Source organism: Leptopilina heterotoma, unplaced genomic scaffold, assembly GCF_015476425.1.
Source record: "Leptopilina heterotoma isolate Lh14 unplaced genomic scaffold, ASM1547642v1 Lhet_26, whole genome shotgun sequence".
In the NCBI taxonomy this organism is placed as follows: domain Eukaryota; kingdom Metazoa; phylum Arthropoda; class Insecta; order Hymenoptera; family Figitidae; genus Leptopilina; species Leptopilina heterotoma.
In genome coordinates this window covers 2,199,503-2,215,071 of record NW_025110969.1, presented here as the reverse complement: position 1 = coordinate 2,215,071, position 15,569 = coordinate 2,199,503, and the positions used below count along the sequence as shown (strand labels likewise).

The window sequence follows — 15,569 nt, the reverse complement described above, 5'->3', positions numbered from 1 at the left end:
ATGTTTATTTAAAAAATAAGTTATTAATGTTTTCGAATAATTTTACAATTAATGAAATTCGTTAATAAAATTATTAGCGCATTTTTTTTAATATCTAATAATTTTTAGAGTGAATCAGAATATTTGTTAAAGACCGGAAAAAAGTTCAAATTCTTTCTGTAATTCTGGGAAAAGTCAGGGAAAGACAAAAATAATTTTTTGTAACAACCCTGTATACTCTAAATTTAAATTAGTAAAAATTTTCAATTTTCAATTAGTCAATGACTTTTTGCTTATAAATTAGTAAATTTTAGTAATAAATAATTTTTTAGTAAAATTTACTTATTTAAAAGCAGAAAGTAAGTCACTAATTTAAATTAATAAACATTTTTAATAATTCAAATTTAGAGAGTTGTATTAAGTGAAATTTATAATTTTTCTAGTTACACGGCAAATATTAAAAAAAAATTATCGATTATATATAAAATCGTTTCCTGTTTTCACTTGTAAAATTATAAATTTGTTTAGAAATGAAATTATAAAATTATTGTAGTTATTATATAGAATTTAAAAGTAAATGAAGAAAGGTAACGCGCGCACTCACTTATACTTTTCGTTACACTTTTAGCATTTATGTTTTAAGAAATATTATCGGCAATGGTCGTTAAATGTATAATATATTCTCCATGCAATTTGAAGCTGAAAAAATTCTGATGAGTAGTGGTGTCTATCGTTTTCCACGTGTAAAAGTCAAGGCTCGTTTCCCTTTTCCGTTCGTTTACGATGCTATTTCACATTCTCTTTGATATAATTATATACATATGCTTTGCAAAAGTTTCTCGGGTTCATTGCGCATTCTTTTCAATGTCTCTCATTTTTATTTTTATTTTACAATATAGTTGGTGCAAATACAATACAATATACGTGCTGCAAAATTTAATGTCCTGTAATATTGGAAATATTCCAAGATATTTTAGGAGTCGAATGAGAAATTAAGATCGCAGACTTTGCACTAGATAATTAATTTTAAAAAAGTAGTAAAAAGTAGCTTTCAAACTAAAGAAAGTAGTAAAAAAAATAGCTATCGAAAAATTAAACTTGACGACAAAAAAAAAACACGTTTTAGAAACTTCACAAAACTGACAAAAATTCCATTCTATATTTTATTTTCCTGACTTTTTCCTAATTTCCATAAAAAAATATTTACTTTTTATTATTTCTTATCTTCTGCTAATAAATTGAATTCCTGCAACCAATTTTATTATTCGTGAAAGAATTTAAATAATTAGAAAAATAATTTAATTCTTGCGAAGAATTTTATAAAAGCTTTTAAATAATTCATTTCTATTGACTAATTTTATGAAAATTCTAATTTAAATATTGAATTCCTGAGAAATTTGTATTATTCATGAAAAGAATTGAATTCATACGAAGATTTTTACAAAAATTTTTTAAATAATCAAATTCTGTTTGGAAATTTTATGAAAATAGTAGATATTGAAAGTCATTGAATTGCGAAAAGTTTTTAGAAATAATTAAATTTTACAAAGAATTCTATTAAAATTTTGACAATAATTGAATGTTTATGTGGTATTTTATTAAATTTTTTTCAAAATAATGAAATTCCTAAAAATATTTTATTATTTATGAAAATAATTGAATTCTTGTGAACGATTTTATTAGAATTTTTTAAAACAATTAAATTTCCAAGCAGAAATTAATTACTTTTAAAAATAATTGAATTCTTGTAATGAATATTGTTATTTATGAAAATAATTGATTTTGCAAAGAATTTTATTAAAATGTCTCAAAATAATTGAATTTTCGGGAATAAATTTGTTATTTATCTTTAATAATTGAATTTATTCGAAGAATTATTTATGTAAATAATAGAATTTTTCGGAAGAATTTTAATTTTTTTTTAAATCTAAAAGATTTAGATTTCTAATTGAAATATTTCAAAAAAATGTAATTAAAATTGTATTTAAAATAATTGTCAAATTGATTTCTTTCGAACAATTTTAATAAAATATTTAAAAATAATTGAATGGTTGCTGAGAATTTTATCCAAATTTTCGAAAATAATTGAATTCCTGAGAAGAATTTTATTATTTATGAAAATATTTGATTTCTTGCGAACAATTTTATTAGAATTTTCTAAAATAATTGAATTTCCAAGAAGAAATTTATTACTTTTAAAAATAATTGAATTCTTGTGATGAATATTGTTTATTTATGAAAACAATTGAATTTTGCAAAGAATTTTATTAAAATGCCTCAAAATAATTGAATTTTCAGGAATAATTTTGTTATTTATCGACATGATTGAATTCATTCGAAGAATTATTTATGTAAAAAATAATTGAATTCTTGGGAAGAATGTTATAAGAATCGAAAGCAATAATTGAATTATTTAAAAAAAATTCATTAAAATTGTATTTAAAAAAATTGATCTTTTTTGAGCAAAATTTTATTGAAATATTTGAAAATAATTGAATTCCTGTGAAAAATTTTAATATTTTTGTAAATAATTGAATTCTTCCAAACAATTTAAAAAAAACATATTTTTAAATAATTGATTTTTTCGAGGAATTAAAATTAAATTTTTAAGAATAATTACATTTTTTGATCAATTCCTGTAAAATTGTATTAAAAATAATTGAAATCCTGTGATGAACTTTATTATTAATGAAAATAATTGAATTTTTGCTAAGAATTTCATTCAAATTTTCAAAAATAATAAAATTCCTGAAAAGAATTTAATTATTTATGATAATAATTAAATTATTGCGAAAAATGTTATTAAAATGTTTAAAAAGAATTGAAAAAAATTCTTATCCAAGTTTCAATTATCTTTATAAAAAATAAAATTTTCTCCAAAATTATTTTAAAAAATTCTTCTTAAATCATTATTTTATTATTATTATTATTTTATTATTTTATTTTTTTCTTAAATCATTCTTGAATCATTATTCAATAAATTCAATTATCTTTATAAATAATAAAATTTTCTCGACAATTATTTTCAAAAATTCTCCTTAAATCAATGATTCAATTCAATTATCTTTATAAATAATAAAATTCTTCTCTAAAATTCAATTATTTTCAAAAATTTTATTAAAATTCTTGGCAAAATTCCAATTGTTTTCAAAAATTTTAATAAAATTCTCGGCAAAATTTCAATTATTTCCAAAAATTTTCCTCAATTCAATGAATTAATTCAATTCAATTATCTTTATAAATAATAATATTCTTCTCGTAAATTCAATTATTTTCAAAAACCGAAATTTTCATGAGGAGAATTTGATTATTTATGAAAATAATTCAATTACTTATATGCGAAAAATTGTATTAAAATGTTTTAAAAAGAATTGGATTTCTGTGAAAAAATTTGTTATTTTTGAAAATAATTGAATCTTTCTATTAATTAATTAAAAAAAATTACAAAAAATAATTGAAATTCTTCGATGAGTTTTATTGTTTAATACGAAAATAATTGAATTCTTGCTTTGAATTTTATATCAAACATTTTTTTAAATAATTGAGTTTCCATGAAGAAAATGGAAATTTTTTAATATTTTTTGAAAATAATTTTATTGAAATAAAAAATTGAAGAAAAATATAATTTCATTATAATTTTTGAGAATAATTTTTTGATTTCCAGTATTTGCAAATTAAAAGTAGTGGAAATTCTAAAAGAAATATAAATAGGAGCTTTTATTGGCTGAAATCTAAAGAAAGTAAAAACAGTTATTTTTTTAAATAATTGATTTTTTCGAGGAATTGAAATTAAATTTTTAAGAATAATTACATCTTTCAAGCCAATTTCTGCAAAATTGTATTAAACATAATTGAAATCCTGCGATGAATTTTATTATTTATGAAAATAATTGAATTAATGCGAAAAATTGTATTAAAATGTTTTAAAAAGAATTGAATTTCTGTGAAAAATTTTGTTATTTTTGAAAATAATTGAATTCTTCATAAGAATTATATAAACATTGTTTTAAATAATTAATTTTTTCGAAATGTAATAAATAATATATTATGAAAATTTTATTTTAAATAATTGAATTTTTGTGGAAAACTTTTTACTTGTGAAAATAATTGAATTATTCGATTAATTGATTTAATATTTTAAATCAATTAAAAACAATTGTATTTAAAATAATTGAAATTCTTTTGATGAGTTTCATTATTTATGAAAATAATTGAATTCCTAAAAAAAAATTTTATTATTTATGAAAATAATTGAATTTGCATGAAGAACATTGTTAGTCAAAGTAATTGAATTATTGTGAAGAATTGTATAAAAATTTTGTTAAATAATTGATTTTTCAAAAATTTTTTGAAAATGCTATTCTAAATTAATAAATTGAATTCTTGTGAAAATTTTATTATTTATGAAAATAATTGAATTTTGAATGAATTTTATCAATTTTTTAAAAAAATAATTGAATTCTTTTGCGAGTTTTTATGAAAATACTCGATATTGAAAATAATTGAATTTCGAATATTTTTGGAAAATAATTGAATCGTTTTAAAGAATTTGATTATAATTTTTGAAAATATTTTTTTTCATTTCTAGTATTAGCGAATTTAAAGTAGTGGAAATTGTAAAAAATACAGAAATAGTAGCTTTCAGTGGCTGAAATCTAAAAAATACTCAAATAGTAACATAACTTAAAAAAAGTGGTAATAGTAGGTTTTAGTAGATGAGTGCAAAGCCTGAAATCGTATTAAATTTTACTTGTTATTACTGTAACCGATAATTACTACTCGAATTACTATTTAGATACAGAACCAAGTTCCTCTTATCCAATAAAAATTTTATTTATTAAACCATTTTTATCCTTCGTTTAGATATGATAAGTAAACTGCTTATTAGTAGGTAAGCTACGTATACAATCTTTTCTATTGTTATGTTAGGAAACGGTAATAATAAAAATATTGCTGTAATATTATTTCTCAATCAAAAGCAAAGTTTATTTCCATTCTTTCTTGTTCGTATTAGATTAGTTTCATTATATTGGTCTGGTTTACACTGCAATGGAGCAAAATGTATTGTTTTATTTCATTCTTTCTATAAGAGAAAAACAATTCCAATTTTTTATTATTAGAAAAATGTTTGCTCTTACAATTAAATAGAAATTTATTTCTCAGAAAAATGTCAATTTTCAATTTCGTATGGAATTATTTATCTATGAATATAGATATCATCGTCACATGTAAGTCGTTACATAATTTCTGTTATAGTTTAAAAAAATTCTTATCTTTCGAAAGCACTACAATTCGTTTTCAAGTCAGTAACATATTGATAAATTTTTTTTCGAATAAAAAGAAGATGGAAAATTCCTTTTTTTAAACTTAAAATTTTCAGTAAAATATTTTTGAGATATGAATGATCGTTGATTTTTCAAAGTTGGAAAAGATTTATAAATTTTTTGCCATTTTTTTACAATAGGTGCCTACAAATTTTTATATATAGTTCAATGAACTATATAAAAATTTATATTGTAAAAAAATGGCAAAAAATTTATAAATCTTTTCTAAATTTGAAAAATAGAGGAGCTAAATTATAAGATGTATTAAAAAAATGCTTCTGGGTTTGTTTGATAAGATAATATTTTCTTAAAATAACCCGTGTGGAAAAATTTTAGGGCGCTGACCAAGCGCTTAATAGACTGTCTAACGTCTTTCTAGACCCAGGGCAGACGGTCTTGTCGAGCGGCTGTTCAGAACTGAAACGAAACTTCCACGCTATCGTCTAGAATAGACCAGCGTTTCTGGTCTGATCAGCAGTGCTAGTAAATTCTAATATACGTCTATTCCAAATTTCCCTTTATATGTTACGACAACTATTCTTAGAATGATAAGACTTAATTATATTTGAAATAATTTTAATGACTTTTTTTTACATAAAAAGTATAAAAAAATATTTTAACTTTCTGTATTTTTCACTTCAACTTTCTTTAAGCGTAAGGCTTTGTGTCCCTCCCAATCTTTGGCATTGGAGATAGTAGTCTTTTTGTAAAATAAAATTTACTGCTAATCAAAACAGCCGGATGAAACTAGCAGTCGTACTTAGCACCAATCTTTAGGCGTCAACCACTAATTAATGAAATTAATAAATAAAAACTTACTAAATTTGCTATTTAGTGGATATTGATTCACAAATAACAATACTCGATGGTTTTTTAAATCATTAAGTATTACAAAATTTGAAGGAGAGGCATATTTGTAGATGACGCCTAAACATTGATGCTGAGTACGACTGCTAGCTTCAGCCGACTAATCAAAACACATAGATACACATCAAAATCTATTTTTTCAGTGCACATTTAAAATTAAATTATACAGAAAACAGCAACAACATAGCACATAAAATTCAACATTCACATAAAACAGAAACCACAACGAATTCTAAAATTCACAAAGAAAATGTACCATACGCTGACTGATCTAATGACGCCAAACGACGCGACGCCATTAGGCGCCATGTTACTTAACAGCTGGGCATACATCGACGCATGCGCATATAACATCATAGACCAAATCTAGACGGTCTTAATAATACCGTATTAGACGGACATATTTGACTTAGATTTTTTCTAATAAGCCCATCTGTTAAGTCACTGATTCGGGACTTGATGGACCGTCTAGAATTAGACGGACTTGATGATTGCTAATCGGGAAATCATTGGACTCTAGACTGCCACAATATTTTTCCACACGGGAAAGAAAACATTGTTCGGTGGAAGATCCTTTTGAAGTATTAAATTTGTATGCTTTGAAAATGTAACTGTTCTTTAAATTTCTTAAGAGTGTTCCATAAGAATGTCCTCAGAATTTCTGGAAAATGTATTCTAAAAACTAAAACTCCATTACAGTGCAAAAAGAAACATCTTAATTTAAGATGTTTTGGTATCAACTTCTAAAATGCTGCGGTACTAACTTTTAAAATGCCTCGGCAGTAACTTATAAAATGCTTTAGTAGTTACTTTTAAAATAAAGTATCTAAATATATAACACTATAATAGTATCTTTCTGCTACATTCCAAAAGTATCATATTCTCATTCTTTTTTCAATTATTAAGACAACATAACAAAACCTTCGATTTTTTTTCTATATTTCTGACAATAATTTCATTTTAAATAACTTAATTCTTGAACAACTATATAGTAAAATTATTACTTAGAAAATATTTATTTAATGAATAATTTTACTTAAATATTTCCAAAATTCATTAAATTTTAAAAGAGTTGCTCTTATAATTTTCATGAATAGATGAACTTTAAAAGATTTTCATTAATAATTTTATAAAATTTCAATTTTGAATGAATTAAATTAGAAATTTTAAAGAACTTAGATTTTTGAAAAATTTTAATAATTCAACTTTTTTTGAAATTAGTTACATTTTTTAATAGGTCTTCAAATAATTATTAAAAATAATGGATGTATAGTATAGAAGTATTTTATTTGCAAACACAAAAAAAATTAAATTTTGGTGAAGTTGCGAATAATTGCAAAAATTCAATTATTTTCAAAAAATAATAAAATTCTTCGCAGAAATTAAATTATGTTCAAAACTTTTTTTAATTTCTCATCAAAATTTCAATTATCTTTATAAATAATAAATTTCTCCGAAATTCAATTATTTTCAAAAATTAATCAAATTTTTGACTAAATTTAATTTATTTTGATAAATAATTAAATTTTCACAGAAATTCAATTATTTACAATTTTTTTTTATAAATGTCAGCACAATAATGCAATTATTTTTATAGATAATAAATTTTTTAACAGGGATTCAATTATTTTTCTAAATAATAAAATTCTTTTTAGGAATTCAATTATTTTCATAAATAATAAAACTTACTGCAGAATTTCAATTATTTTTAATACAATTTTAACCGAATTCCTCGAAAAATGTAATTATTCTTGAAAATTTTATTAAAATTCGTCAAAAGAATTCAATTATTTGAAAATTTGTTAATTAAATTCTTTATCCGAATTTAATTTTACGAAATATTCAGTTATAAGTAATAAAACTCATCGTAGAATTTCAATTATTTTCAAAAGTAATAAAATTTTTCGCAGAAATTCAATTATGTTAAAAAATTTAAACAAATTCTCGCCAAAATATCAATTATTTTTATAAATAATCAAATTGTTCTCCATAATTCAATTATTTCTCAAAATTTTAATAAAATTTTTGGCAAAATTTCAATTATTTTGAAAAATTTCCCTTAATTCAATGATTTTTAATATCTAATATTTTAATAAAATTTTCCAAAAGACTTCAATTATTTAAAAAAAATTTAATAAAATTTTACACAAACATTTAATTATTTTCATAAATTGATAAAAATTTTCGAGGAATTCAATTATTTACAATTTTTTCTATAAATTTCTGTCCAATAAAATTCAATTATTTTCATAAATAATAAAATTTTTTAAAGGTATTTAATTATTTTCCTAATTAATAAAATTCTTTTAAGGAATTCAATTATATTTTCATAAATAATGAAACTCATCGCAGAATTTCAATTTTTTAAAATATAATTTCTTTAGGAGAATTCAATAATTCAAGAAACATTCAATTATTTAATATATGATTTATTTTTGTATTTAGGTATATAATTGAATTCTCGTAGAATTTTCTAATGAAAATTTATTTAAAAATGAATTTTAAGTAAAAATTGTAGATTATAATTAACTATTAAAAGCATTGTAGCATAAATTTTTAGAAATAATTGAATTTTGAAAAGTTTTACAATAATATTCTTATAAGTTGTTCAATTTAAAAAAGGTTTGAATTTTAAATTTCTGAAAATTTTAATTTCTATAGAAAAATAATGATGATTGAATATTTTTATTTAAAAAGAAAGTTATTGATGTTTTCGAATAATTATACAATTAATGAAACTCGTAAATAAATGTAATAGATCCTTTTTCTTTAGTATCTAATAATTTTTAGAGTGAATCAGAATATTCTTTAGATTCAGGGAAAAACAAAATTAAACTTTTGTGGCAACCCTGTTTTTTATAGCTTCTATTATAAAATTAATTTTTTATTATCATTACTAAAAATCCAAGCTGCAGATAAATTTTGATTTAAATAAAAAAAATTTGATTTTTTTTTAAATCATGATTTTTAATACAGCTCTTTAAAGTTATATCCATAAAATTCTCAACGAAATTTATTTATTTCTTCTTCAAAGCACTAGCAGAATTTTATTACAACAATTTTATGTCTTGTTTAAAAAAAATTAATTTTGGTATAAAGCACCAAATACGAATTTTTCATTTGTTTTTTAATTGTCTACTTTTATTGCATTAAAAAATAGTTAATCTACCATTTGGTTGATCATAAACAGAACAAAGAAATTTACTCGCTTATAAATTCGTCGTATTTACTTTTCTTTTTTTACAAATGCATATATGTAGAAGTGTAGGCATTCATTGAGTGCACAATGTACATGATGATAAATCAAGTACTTTATACATGTTTTAAGCGATGATAGTCAGTCTCAGAAACATTATTGCTATTTCTATTTACGTTGTTGAAGAAAGCTCGATGTCGTATTATTATATGTGCGCGAATTCTTTCGACGACGACCTTGAGGAAAAGTCTTGAGATCTGATCATTGAAATTTAATGAATATGTAGGTCTTTATAATAACTGTAGTTGGGAACGTTGTCTGTGTATAAAATACTTTATGTACTATATACATAGCCAAAGCGCTCGGTGTTGAGTTCATAAAATTTCTCTTTGGAATTAACAAAACACTCTCGAGAAGAATTTTCAAAGGAATCACACTTTTTTTCTGTATCAATCAAAAAACATTTTTTTAGTTTTTTTTTTCAAATTGTGCCTAGTGATCGAATTTGATGATTCATTTTAGAACCGAAAAATAATCTTGAATGATAACTTGATGTCCATGTATCATTTAACCCGAAAAGATTATTTTTCGGTAATAAAATGAAAATTGTTCGGAAAGCAAAAAACGATTTAACATGTAATTGAAAAATGAAGCTGAAACTTAGCACCCGCTTAATTTTGGTAAATAAATTTTAAAGTTAAATATTTTTCTATGAAGCTGTAACTTATCAGGACCTACTTCATTTTTTTTTTAATTTTGTTGGTTTTAAAGAGAAAAAATATTTAGCTTCGAAATTTAATCTCCAAAATTAAGTGGGGTGACACTTTTAGCTTCATAGTGAAAAATGTAAAATAAAAATAGTTAAAATTATTTTCGGTTAAAATTTGTAGTTTTAGTCAAAATTTTGCTTCCTCATAAAGACGAAGTATTTAATTTTTATTAAAACCTACTTTTTGGGTTTAAAAATTAATGAAAAATTTGTTTCTTTCAAGGTTACTGAGGGAGGAATTATAGTATTAGATGCCACTTTGGATGCTTCGACAACTGATGAATCCGATTGGGAAATTTCTGGAGGTCCACCATCTCCTTGTGATGTGTCCTTCTTAAATGACAACATTCTCATCAACGGTCGTAGTAATTTATCGAGACAGCCTCGAAATCATAAGGTAAATACATTTTTCAAAATACATTAATTTACTTTTTTCTAATTTCTTTTGTATGAATTAATATACAGGCCTCGGATATTAAGTAACACAATTTTCCTCTTTTTTCTACTTTTAAAACAAGATTTAACTTTTCCGATTTTTCTTCCATATATTGCAACTAAGAGGCGCATGATTATTCCCCAAATGTCATTTGACTGAACTGTCATTTTACCGAATTGCATTTATCCGAACTCTTATTTTAACGAAATGTCACTTTTGCGAATCGACATTTTTACGAATTGCCACTTTTGCGAAATATCATTTTTACGAATTGTCATTTTTACGAATTGTCATTTATGCGAATCGTTTTTGTTCCGAAATGTCATTTATGCGAAGTGTCATTTTTTCGAATTGTGATTTTTACGAAATGTCACTGTTGCGAATTGTCATTTTTACGAATTGTCACTTTTGCGAAAATTCATTTTTACGAATTGTCATTTTTACGAAATGTCACTGTTGCGAATTGTCATTTCGTAAAAATGACCATTTGCAAAAATGACTTTTCGCAAAAGTGACAAATTGAGTAAGTGGGGGTAAAGACCCCCAAAAAAACGCGTTTTTGGGGTTTTTCAAGATATTTGTTCTCTTTAACTATAGACGTGATAGAGACTTTCATGAGGTTTGCAATTAAAGCTTGAAAGGTACACTTCAAAACCCATATGAACATGACGAAAAAATAATATAAAATTTTGAAAAAAGTGGGGGTAAACAACCAAAAAAAATTTTTTTTTAAATTTTTGATATGGGAGTGGTTTCCAATGTATTTTGATCCGCTGAACCCGATCCTGGATTTCAAAATTGCCTAGCACGTCAGGATTTTGAGAAAAGTGGGGATAAAGTCGAAAAAAAATTATTTTTTGGGGTTTTTAATATTTTTTCTCCATAATCCACACTTTTTTCAAAATCCTGGTGTGTCAGGCAATTTTGAGCTTCCGAAATCGTGTTTAGCGGACAAAAAGTATTAAAAACACATTAGAAATTTTATAAAAATTATAATTTTTGTTGTCCTTTAGAAAACTTAAATATTGTTCTTGAATTTCTTTATCACTTTTTCTTAAAAACTTTTTAAATAACCTTGAAAATTTACAGTTGCAATTTTTATTAAAAATTATATTTTTATAATTAAATAACTGAATTCTCGAAGAAATTGTTTAAAATAATTAATTTAGAGAAGAATTTTAGTTAAAAATTCAAGAAAATAATTGAATTTTGAAAAAATTGTAGTAGTAATTTTTAGAAATAGTTTAATTTCTCAAGGTTTAAAAATTGAAATTATTGAAAATTTTAATTTTGAATCATTTTAATTAAAAATTCTGAAGAACCTTATTTTTTTTAAAAATTTAAATTCAAATTCTTTACAAAATTAGTGGAACTTTTGTATATAACTATTTAATTGAAAAACTTTCTAATAATCAAAATTTCGTAAAATTTAATTAATAACAAATGAATTTTAGACGATTTTTAAGTGAACTTTTTTTGAATAGTTAAACTCTCTAAGAACTTTCTTAAATTTAACAAAAACATTTGATTTAGAGACGAATTTTTTTACAAAGTTTAGAAAATACTAAATTTTTGAGTAGTTACAATAGCAATTTTTAGATATAATTAGATTTATTAAATTTATGAAGGTATTACATAAAAAAATTTTTGAAAATTTAAATTGTTATGAAAATTGAGAACCTAATATTTCATTCTTATTTTAAAAAGATTATTAAAATTTTAAATAATTTCAATTAGAAATGTTAGAAAAATAATTGGATTTTTAGAAATAATTGAATTTTGCAGAAGGTTGAAAATCAAATTTTTTGTTTAAATTTAAACTTCTGTGAAAAAACAAATAATAATTAGGTACTTAAATGTTTAAATATTTGTTTAACAAAAATTGTTTAAGTTTTGAATAATTTAATTTAGAAGTTCTGAGAAAATTAGATTTTTAAAAAATTGTAGTCAAGAATTTTTTGAAAGTAATTAAATTCCCAAAAATAATTTGTCTATTATTTTAATAATATTTTAATACCTAATAGAATTTAAAATTATATTTAATTGAATTTATAATTTAAAGAAAGAATTTTCAAACAACTGGAAATTTCGTCAAATTTTATTAAAATAAATTTTATATTTTAAAGAATATTTTTACAGCTTTTGAATATAATCGCCTGTTTTTAAAGAAAAATATGAAAAATATGAAAACTAATTCATTTGAAAATTGAAATTCACAAAAATTAAAAATTGAAGTTATTATCTGAATATGAAAAGTAGTTACATAATTTTCTGAAAATCAGGGATAAGTTAAATGAAATTTTTATGCCAACTCTGAATATAAAGACTTTTTCGATAATTCTGTACTTTAAAATTTTAAATCGACCAAATCAACTTTTTTTGCTCTTTCCAGCCAATTTGAGGCCTAAATAAACAAAATGAGCATAAAATTTTAATAATTTTAAAATGCAGTAAACCTGATAGTAATATAATAATTTATTAGCAATTATTACCATTGTGGGGGGAATTGCTTTTTTTGCGACAAAATTCTCACTTCTAAATTCTAATCTTATCAGAATTGTATTTTTAATATCGAGAATTTAAGACCAGCAACTATTATAAATTAAAAGGAAAAAAAAATTCTCCAAGGTCTTTAAAGTCCGTGAGAACGGAAAGACGACTCTTGGAACATAGCACAGAAAATAAATCTCACATGTCTGTACGAAACTTTTCTTATATTGTAATCGGCGCAATGAGAGAAGTTGAAATTTCTTTTTTTTTTGCAAAATTCAGATTTTTTGATAAGAGAACTCACGTATAATGAAATTTGTTATTTGAAAAATTTACATAAATCCCAATCGAATTTATAAAGAAACCGACAATCTTTATCTGTTTATTTATTACAATATATTTAAGAAACTTTTACCATTTTTTTTGTGAACTATAAAAAAATTATTGTTTTAATTGAATAATAATAAAATTATGAAAAGCAAGTGTATATTTTTGAAAAAAATATGAATTACATGCTTTTGGGAGCGGAACTGACAATTCCTTTGAAGAGACTCATGAACACCTCTTATAGTTCATTAGCCACAATTCGTAACTCTTTAGACACACTTCGTTAATTTTTATCGATTTTTTCCGTGTTATTGAATCATTAACACAGTTTTTTATATTCTCAATAACTTCATTGAAAATGTTATTAACTTCGCTAACTATTTGCTTTAAGAGACATATCATTAATAATTAAGACACTAATAACGATTAGTGTCTAAATTATTGTCAAATTGTAGTTTTTGTTTTTTTTCTTTTAATATTCAGGCGGGAAAAAAAAATTATTATTTATTGAGAATATATATTCTCCGTTATAACTAAGTTATAATTACATTTCTGTCACTTAATTAATTAATAAATTGTTAATTATAATATACACACTATATTTAATTATAAATGGTAATTAATTCTGTTTAAAACAAAAATCTGAGTTCAACTGGTTTATTGCATTTATCACCTCAGCTTTTGATTAATTATCTGGTTTACTATTATTACTATTATTACTTTTATTATTTTTTATTACTATTATTATCTTTATTGCTGCTTTTTATTATATTTATTACTATTTCTGCTTTAATAATAATAATAATAAAAATATCAATAATAAAACCGTTGCAAAATTAAGGCTGTTAAACTAAATCCCCTTTTTAAAAAATAAAAATCCCTTTTATCAGAGTTGCCACAGGTCAGGATAATTTTTTTTGAAAAATTTTAATTTCAATTCTCTTGAAATTAGTTTTAATTTTAAAAAATTTTAACATAATTCTTTGAAAAAATTCAACTATCTTAAAAAATATTTAAATTTTTTCCAGAAAATAAATTATTTTCAAAAATTAAAACAAAATATTCGTCAGCATTTTAATTATCTTTAAAAATAGCAAAATTCTTCTCCAAAATTCAATTATATTCAGAAATTTTTATAAAATTCATTGTAAAATTCAATTATTTTCATAGATAACAATATTCATCTGAAAAATTCAATTATTTTCAAAATTAATAAAATTCTTCTCAGAAATTTAATTATTTTCAAAAAAATTTCTTAATTCAATGATTTTCAATATTCTACTATTTTAATAAAATTTCCCGAAAGAATTCAATTATTAAACAAAAATTTTGATAATATTCTACTCGAACTTTCAATTATTTTTCCAAAAAAATAAAAATTTCACAGGAATTCAATTGTTGAAATTAGAAATTGCATAAATTATTTCAAAAAAGCAAAATGTTTTAAAATTTGGCATTAAATTCTTTGCAGTAATTTAATTATTTTCGTAAATTTTAAAAGTCATTTTAGGGATTTAATTATTTACATAAATAATAAAATTATTCGGAGGAAGTCAATTATTTTCATAAATAACAATATTCATCAGAAGAATTCAATTATTTTTAAAAGATAATCAAATTCAATTACATATTTTCAAAAATTTTATTAAAATTCATTGCAAAATTTCAATTATTTTCAAAAAAATTTCTTGTTTCAATAATTTGTATATTTATCATTTTAGTAGTATTTCCCAAAAGAATTCAATTATTTAAAAACAATTTTGACAAAGTTCTACGTAAATATTCAATTATTTTCTCAAAAATAAGGAAAATTTCCCTGGAATTCAATTATTCAAAATAGAATTTGCATAAATTTTTTCGAAGAAATTCAATTGTTTGATACTTTTTTATAAAAATATTCGCAATAATTCAATTATTTTCATAAATAATAAAACTCATTGCAGAATTTCAATTATTTTTAATACAATTTTTATCGAATTAACAATAAATAAATACCTAATAAATATATAAATTCTTCTTTCTAATTCAATTATTTTCAACAATTTTAACAAAATTCCCTGAAAAATTCCAATTATTTTCAAAAATTTTCCTCAATTCAATTATTTTCATAAATAATATAATGGTTTACAGGGGATTCAATTATTTATAAATTTCTTCTCAATAATTAAATTATTTTTAAAA

General features: G+C 21.9%; 1 protein-coding gene across 3 annotated transcripts in view; it reads left to right on the top strand.

The window, feature by feature from the left end:
• The window catches only part of LOC122503345, a 109,880-nt gene that overhangs the window by 43,178 nt on the left and 51,133 nt on the right, over positions 1–15,569 (top strand). For all 3 annotated transcript variants that reach the window (XM_043613847.1, XM_043613848.1, XM_043613849.1), the window contains one exon: positions 10,359–10,532. In XM_043613847.1, the coding sequence (XP_043469782.1) occupies positions 10,359–10,532 (174 nt within the window). The remainder of the gene's footprint in view (positions 1–10,358; positions 10,533–15,569) is intronic.